Raw genomic sequence first — 8,873 nt, forward strand, 5'->3', positions numbered from 1 at the left:
TCACCCATTGCCCTGGGTCAGAAGCAACGTAGCAAGACACAGCACATCCACAGCAAGGCCGCTTCATTTAATCAACGATCCCCACCCCCCTCCCCATCCCCTCATGCAGAAAAGAGGAAACGGGGAGAAATCCCTTCGGGCTGCGTCAAAATATCAATCACACATAACCACTCCCTAACACCTCACCCTCCACCCACTACCTTCCATGCATCACATCATTATCTATACACAACCAATCTCTACTCACCTCTATTTTCTGTCTTCTCCCTCCCTTCCTCGACAGACACCCCACTCTTTCTCAAAGCCCCTTTCCTCTCATCCTTGGTCACCTGTTCACTCCATCAATATCTGTTTTCCATACTTCTTTTACTAATCTTCCATCACTCATTCTTTCTGTGTCCAAACCATCTTAATGCGCTTTCATCAAACCCTATCTCCCAACTCCTTTTCCACCCCCGTTCTCCTCCTCACTTCCTCGTTTCTCACTCTATCCAGCCTAGTAACCTCTACCATACTTCTCAGTCATTTAATCTCAAACACATTTAAACGCTTCCTCTCTTATATTCCATGTTTCTACCCCTTACAGTGTTGTCGCCACAATCACCTCTTCATACAATCTGCTTTTAGCATCCACCCCAAATGCTTATTTCTCATAGCACTTTTTAATCCTCCAAGGTATTTACTTGTTTCTCTCAATCTACCTTCACCTCCACTCCTCCCTTTCCCGCCACATGCAACCTCAATTATCTGAAGATATCCACTGCCTCCTGCCTCTCTCCCTCTATACTTCCAATTTGCTACCATTTTCTCCTCTTGTACATCTCATCAACTTACTTTTACCTTAAAATTCCTCCTCTAGCACACCTTCCCAAACTCCTTCACCGACTCCCTTAATCCCTCCCATGATCTTGCTATAAGCGCAGTGTCGTCAGCAAACAACAACTGGCTTATTTCCCGTTTTCCTTAACCATCCTAGCGTATAAACCATAAAAAGCATATTGTATGTTCGAATTCCATTTCAACTATTGCCTTACATATCAGTACATACCGTGGTCCCTGAGGAAACTCCTTTAAAGACGTATTTTCTGGGACTGAAAAATAATAATAGTAAATTAATGTATAGCGGAAAAGCTAATTTGTCTACTCTCGACGGCTTCTGAACATAGAATCCTGAAATACTTGAGTATCATGTAGATATTGAACATTTTCGCTCAGCAGAGTTGGAGATAATTCCCTTAACTTTCTTAATATAATAGATTACTTTGGATTCATTTATAATTTTTATTACGTTTGACTGCTGCTCTAATATGAACTATCGATACTTCAGTTTCCCCTAACATTTACTAAACAAATGAAATCGACAAGGTTGTGGGACTTGTAAACAACAATGAATTCGTCTGCATTGCGTGTAGCTGTCTTATCTTTTCGACAAAATGTACGCTGTCTCACCACATCCGTTCCAGCCAATGGATATAAAAGCGCCGTAAGCCTTGATAAGATTTATCCCAACAGTGACCTGAATATAACTAGAAAAGTGGAGGTAATTTCCCGTGCAACATGTAATCCAGTGATGCTTTTACACGGGCACAGGCTCAGTTTTATTTTGGAATATTCTTTTATTTATATATATCCAGTTCTAAACACTTATATGAATAGCATATTCATTCATATGGTTACTTTAGGGAGCACTCTTATATCTTGCCTTCTGTAAGTTGTGAAAAGAGCAAGAGGGATGGCTAGCTGGGTACTAAGGACTTTGTCACTTTCTCCTGAAGAGAGGTTCAAGTGATGCTTATTCAACCGATCCTGGACTATTGTAGCCAACTCTGGTCGCCACACAAACGCGGAGACATCCAGATGCTTGAAGCTGTCCAAAGGAATTACACCAGGCATATCAGAGGGATGCAAAATCTCAACTATTGGGATCGCCTGGGAGCACTAGGTCTCTACTCCTTACAAATGAGAAAAAGATATAGGGCCATTTACACATGGAAAATCCTAGAGGGACTTGTTCCGGACCCCAAGCCCTCAACAATCAAGCCATACCACAATGTAAGGCATGGGCGTAAGTGTGAGAGACAAACTCTCCCACCAAGAGCCCTGGAAAGGATTAAGACCCTATTGGCAACCAGCCTAGGCCATGAGGGTCCAAAAATCTTCAATGCCCTCCCAAAAGAGGTGAGAGAGAAAACCAAATGCTTGGTGGACAGCTTCAAACATGCACTGGACAGGTTTCTGCGGAAGGTGCCAGACGAGCCTCCAGTGCCAGGCTACACCGCCATCAGTAGGTTTTCTCCAAACTCAGTACCAGACCAACTGGCCCTTGTGAGGAGGGACAACAGGACTGGCAGCAGCGGTAGTCCACTACGGCTGTGAGGATCGTCCTCGTAACTTCACTAAGTAAACTAAGTAAACATCTGTCGGTTCTCGGTTTTCTTTTGTAATTGTCAATAACATCAAATGATCACTTACTTGGATATGTCTAGAAGACCTCTTCACAGCCACGGTGATCCGCCACTGTTACCATTCCTGGTGTCCAATTTATTTAAGGTCACCTGGTCTGGCATGGTATAATGGTGTTTGTCGATCGGTACAGGTGGTTCGTCTGGTATTGATGATAGGAATATATCCAGTCCAGCCTTCAGTCTGTCCACTGTACAGCCGGTGATATCTCTTATATCCCTCGGGAGGGCATTAAAGATCTTTGGACCCTCATGGCTCAGGCTATTCACTAGCAGGGTCTTGATCCTTTCCGGAGCTCTGGTTGGTATTGTTTTTCTTGTTATTTTCCTCCCTGATCATTCAGTGCTGTAAGGCTGCAGGGAATGGGGTGCTGGGTTAGGTACCTTTCCTTCAATTATTTTCCATACATAGATTGCACGATAACATTCTCTTGTTCGTTGTTGAGAGTAGAGCCTCAACTTTTTGAGATATCCCCAGTAGCTTAAATCCCTCATTCCTCTGATTTGCCTGGTGTAAGAGCGTTGGACAGCCTCTAATTGCTGAATTTCACCTCTTTTGTTATTTTACTCCCTGATCATTCAGTGCTGTAAGGCTGCAGGGAATGGGGTGCTGGGTTAGGTACCTTTCCTTCAATTATTTTCCATTCATAGATTGCACGATAACATTCTCTTGTTCGTTGTTGAGAGTAGAGCCTCAACTTTTTGAGATATCCCCAGTAGCTTAAATCCCTCATTCCTCTGATTTGCCTGGTGTAAGAGCGTTGGACAGCCTCTAATTGCTGAATTTCACCTCTTTTGTGGGGGACCACAGCTGGCTACAGTAGTCTATTTACCTAATTATCAGAGCTGGGCGCGTTACTGCCGGACAGGTGGTATGTTAGTAACGCAAGTGCCCAGCTCTGGTTATTTTATGTTTTAGAATAGGGAATATTGATGTATTTACCAGCTGGGTTATTATTGTCATGTCACCCAGACATGAGAGAACCATAGTGTTTTAGTTCTGGTTCTGGAGTTGGGAGATTATTCATGAAGAGATTGAACAGTAATGATGAAAATATTGCTCCTTGAGAGGCTCCATTGTAAATGTTTTTTTTTTCTTCATGAGATTTGATTGTTTTGGGTTACTCCACTGTCTTCTTGCTATAATGTTTGTTAACCACTTCTTGTTGTTATTATTGTCCCAATTGTCTCTGGATTGTATATGTCCAGAGACCTTGTCAAAAGCCATGTTTATATCTATGGCTACTGTAAATGTTCCAGTAATCTTTTTGAATAGTATGTGTCAGGGGACCCTGTAAAGCCTTGTTTATATTTATGGCTACCATAATTGCTCTTTCTGGTGTTTTTGTATATATATAATCCTTCCAGTAACTATGTTTGAGCAGAGTGCTAGTAGAGTGGCCTTCCTTGAATCTATGTTGGTTGGAGGAGATAGGCATTTCTGACTTCATTCTTGCTGTCATCAGTTTTTCCATTTTTGCATATTGTGGACAGAATTGAGATTGATCTGCATAATACTGGTTTACAGGGGGGTTGTTGGGTTTCAAGATTAGGATTATGCGAGCTCTTTTCCAGATGTTTAGGATATTGCTGTGTAACCAAGAGTAGTTGAAAATGTCAGTTAAGGCTATTATGTCTGCCCAAGGTGTTTGAGATGTGGTTTAGGTCACCTCAGTGAGACAGGTAGATGGATACAACAAATTTTCTTGTGCATATTTGAATGATTTATTAGCTCTTATATTTAGGATAACTGAATGGTTCAATGTCCTATAGGGACTTATGATAAGTTCTGTTTTTCTTTTTCAGCCTCCAAAAAACAATGGGGACCAGTTTTCAGGTTACATTCCGATGAGTAAGTTTAAACTTAATTTCTGTATATTAAAGTTTATCTTGTTAAATGAAAACTAGGTTTCTCTTAAATTTCTTTATATTTTCAAGAAAGGTATAGTAAGGTTGCTCATTTGTTTTCAATGAAAATATTCATGTACCTCAAGGAATAAAATTATGTAAGCATGAATATATATTGTTTGAAGTTAGAATTTAGTGTAAGCATAGTTTACATAATGATTTTTTTATATACAATTTCTTTCTTTTGCTCAACAGATGCATTACAAATTACATATTCTAGAAGTGGAGGCCCAGGAGGACAAAATGTTAATTGTGTGAACACAAAGGTGGACCTCAGATTTCAAGTAGGCTCTGCAGACTGGCTTCCTGAGGTTGTTAGACACAAGTTAATGGAAAAAGTAAGAGTGGAGAATTCTTTGGTTTGGTGATACTCTGTATAGCATTCACTGTGACAAACAGTATATGGTTTTATTTAACTGGAATTAGTCATTTCTTAGAAATAGTAATTGGTACCTACAAATGGGTGTCCAACAAAATAGACATCAGAGGGAATCATCTTCCTACCACCTGTCGTCAAATCCCATCAACTTCCTCATCTCCATCTAAAGGTGCAGCCTTGAATCGAAGATCTCTCTCAGTTTGTTTAAATCAAATTAAAATATTCCTGACTGATTACAAATTGTGTTATTTCATTACTTCTACTGAGATGTTAGGACCAGTGATGGGTATCTGTAGGTGGTGGTACTATGGGATGGATGTCAAGGAGAACTGTCTCCCTGCCGTCCATCTTCAGAGTCTGTCAACTCCTTCTCCTCTATATGGAGGTGTAAGACTGAAGTTCAGGGTGGGTCTTTCTCAGATTTCAGTTGTATTCCCTCCCACCTTTTTTATGCAAGGAGAGATAACTAGTGACTGCTCCAATCCTCTTGCTCGTACTGGAAACCAGTGGCAAAGAAAATCCCACACTATTAAAACACAAAAAACAAAAACACAAAGTTTATTTCCAGAGAAGTCTATGGAAGGACACAATGATCAATATCAGCTGCTGTGGGACTGCATGTTTCCAATCAATAAGACTAAGACAACAGTTATTATTACTCGTACATAAACATTTCCTGCTCACATTATTTATTTATTTTTTTACTGTAGGGTCTAATTGTTTATTTATTATCACTATATCAAGTATTGTATGTTTTTTCTTTCTAGTACAAGTCACGCCTGACAAATGAAGGATTTCTGGTGATTCGCTCAGACAAGACTAGATCTCAACAACTTAATTTGGCAGATGCATTAGACAAGTTAAGATTCTTTATTCAAGAAGCTACTTATGTAACCCCTCCACCCTCGAAGGAAAATGTCGAGAGAGCACGCCGAAAGTAAGTATATTTGTAACATTTAGATTAAATTGTTATGACTGAAAATAGATATAATATCAGTTGAGATATTTTGGATTTAAATTACTTAACTCAGGCACCATGTAATGAAATGTATTAATCATTTTATGACATTGTTGCACATTTTTTTATGCCCAAGAAGTATGATGGTATGTCTTTGAGCTGTGCTAAATAATTCAGATGTAGATCAAGCATCACAGATACAAGATACATGTCATATATAATTGGAATCAAATGCAAAGCATTGACAAGAATAGTTAGCCACTTTTCTGGCAGTCAAGCTATTCAAAATGACATAATCTATAGAAGCTAAACACAAGAGTTTGTTGTGTTCTGTCATCTTTTCAGTTGATTGAGTCATTGTCTGCATATAGTCTGTAGTGGAGTATCTGTTTCTAAAGCCTGCCTGTTCTCTTGGGTGGATTTCATCTAAAACTTTACCTGTTCCTCTTTGTAATAATCTTAAAAAACACTATATGTTTGATAGCAAACTTATCAGTTGGTAGTTACCAATGTTGTTCTGGGTATTTCAGTGGGGGTCCTAAGTTTAGTACAGTCTGTAACATACACACACATACCAAAAGACCTTTTCCTCTATAGCTGCTTGTGGTCAGAGGCAATGCAGCAAGACACAGCTCTTTCACAGCAGGGCCTGACAGACCTGTTATACTCCCAGTGTTTTATTACATGGTGACTCCCTTCCCCCTTCATCCACTTGAGAAACATACCAATCAGACAAAGAGAAATACCTTCAGGTCATGTCATTTCCTCGTTCATTTACAACCACAGGGTGATCCTGTAAGGCAGACAGCAAAACTGCCCATTTTCAAAGCCCGTCAACACCTCACCGCCATCAGGAGGTGCCTTGGACTGGGCCCAAGATCTCTCTATCTCTTGGTGTCTCTCAATTTTATTAGTATCTCTTACAGTTTTTCACACATGGAGAACAGACATCCAGCAATTGCTCACTCACTACCACTTTCAATTGGTGACTTAGAAACAATTTCACATCAGTACAACACAGACAACAGTTTAAAGTTTCTTCTCGGAGAGATATGTGAGAAAGCCCAAGAACCAATGCCCACCACTGTGAGGCTGCAGGTTTTCCATTAATGAAACTAGGTAACAATTATTAATAGTATTATTTGTTACAACCACTCTCCATTCACTCCTATTTTTTACACTCTTTTCCTTACTTGGCAAACATTTATTTTGCATTCAGTGCCCCCTTCACCCCATTTTTTGGTCTTCCGTATAGGTCCCTTCATCCACTTATACTCTACATTCTTTTTGTTAGTCTTTCTTCTGTCAGTCTTTCCATAAGTGCAAACCATCTCAACTGTCTGTGGTCAACACTATCTGACAGCAAATATTAGTATTTACATATACTGCTCCTCCATGAGATAATAATTTAACGTGTATCCAACAGGCATGAGGCAGCCGTTCGAGAAAGGCTTCGTCAAAAGAAGGAGAGATCACTCATTAAACAGAGCCGTCAAGCACCGGATGTGAATTTTTAGTATATATGTATATAATGTTATGCATTTAATTTTTTTTTTGTACCAAAACAGAATGAAATATTACATATTCAAAATGTATTGAACATCTTTCCAAGAAAATAAGAACATGTTCAAAATTAGCTCCCTGTCTACTTTAAATCAGTATTTGTAAGAATTAGGTTAGCACCAAAACATTAACAAAGAAATTTTTGGAAGATAGACATTGAGGGGCTCGATTTATTTTGGCTCAGGCTACAGTGAGAATGTACACCACTTTGTAATATATGTAAATTGCTTGATTTTTGTATTAAAATGTAATTTGAAGCTCTTTTGACTGATTGTCCCTAAGATGGTGAAATATTATAGGTAGAAAAATAGAATGAGCATTGAGCATGTCATAAAAGAGCATAGTTCAAATGTCATCCATCCTTGTGAGTATGTATTCTGGAAAAAGAAACCAGCTAATTGTGTCAACCTTTGTTCTGCATGTTGTTTATGTGTTTATTTAAAGGATATTAATGAGCATACTTATCCATGGACACATGGAAAGAATGAGTGAAGAAAAATTAGTAAAAGAAGTGTGGAAGGCAGAGGTGGATGGAGTGAACATGAGGGGGTGACCAAGAATGAGATGGATGGAGTAAAAGGGACATTGGGAAGAAAGGGAGAGGACAGAAGATAGGGGTGAGTGGAGAAAGATGTATGGTTGATGCAGTGATGCATGGAAAGGAGTGAGTGGGAATAGGGCGGGTTAGGGAGTATATGTGAATGATATTCTCATGCAGTCTTCTCTTTTTCTGCATGAGGGGATGTTGCCAATTAAATGAAGTGGCCTTGTTGTGGATGTGCTGTGTCTTTCTACATTGCTTCTGACCCAGGGCAGTGGCTGAGATGCAGGGATGACCCATCATCCAGGAGCCAAGAAAAGAGGGAGGGAGGAGTGGAGTATGTGGGGATAAAATGAGTGGGAGTGGATTTATGCTTTTGACTTTGGCTACCTGACTTGTAAGGGGGGGGGAACCCTTGGTACTATATGCATGTATGTACTTATCCAAGTGAACCTAACCAGGCTGGAACAAAGAAGAGGTGCTCCACAAAGAGCTTGGAAGAAAAAGGAAAATAGTCTATGCACTCTTACTCTTTTGTGCTCTCACCTTTACTCTCTTTTGCACACGCCAACACACATGACTTGATGGTACAGTAGTACTGCTCTCGGCCGCTAATTCAACAATCCGAGTTCGAGTCCTCCTTGGGGCTGAAGATTCAGCATCGCTGCACTGCGAGCATGCACCCCGACTCTGGTGGGCAAGGAGTTGTGTGTAATGTTACAGCAGTACTCATAGATCGGGTGATATATGAGCTTTGAACTCATCCGGGAGGTTAATAGCTGTCGATCACGAGTCTAGCAGGTGATCTGAGATTGTGGTGAATGTGATACACACATGGTGTCGTAGTGGTAGCGTTCGCAACTGCTACTCCAGCGGTCCGAGTTTGAATCCCATCCAGGGATGAAATAATTTCCGTATCGCTCCAACTCACGTGAGCAGGGGAGTATTGTGTATGTGATTCACCATGGTCTTTTGGATCACGTGCTGGACTCGTGATCGACAGCTATTTCCCTCCTGGAAGAGACCTCAGAGCTCGTATATAACCGATCTATGTGTGCAAGA

General features: G+C 40.3%; 1 protein-coding gene across 2 annotated transcripts; it reads left to right on the forward strand.

Moving 5' to 3' along the window:
- Positions 1-1,339: 1,339 nt before the first annotated feature.
- LOC143034444 (large ribosomal subunit protein mL62) lies at positions 1,340-7,527 on the forward strand. Of its 2 annotated transcripts, none has more exons than XM_076200501.1 (5): positions 1,340-1,483; positions 4,269-4,314; positions 4,566-4,708; positions 5,517-5,686; positions 7,134-7,527. In XM_076200501.1, exons 1-5 carry the CDS (start codon positions 1,388-1,390, stop codon positions 7,222-7,224), a joined length of 546 nt encoding a protein of 181 aa, XP_076056616.1. In that variant the 5' UTR covers positions 1,340-1,387; the 3' UTR covers positions 7,225-7,527. The 2 variants fall into 2 exon arrangements, with proteins under 2 accessions (XP_076056616.1, XP_076056615.1); XM_076200500.1 differs by having other exon boundaries at positions 1,347-1,540.
- Positions 7,528-8,873: the final 1,346 nt, after the last annotated feature.

This window comes from Oratosquilla oratoria, chromosome 17 (assembly GCF_046742065.1).
Source record: "Oratosquilla oratoria isolate Oo_2021 chromosome 17, ASM4674206v1, whole genome shotgun sequence".
NCBI lineage: Eukaryota > Metazoa > Arthropoda > Malacostraca > Stomatopoda > Squillidae > Oratosquilla > Oratosquilla oratoria.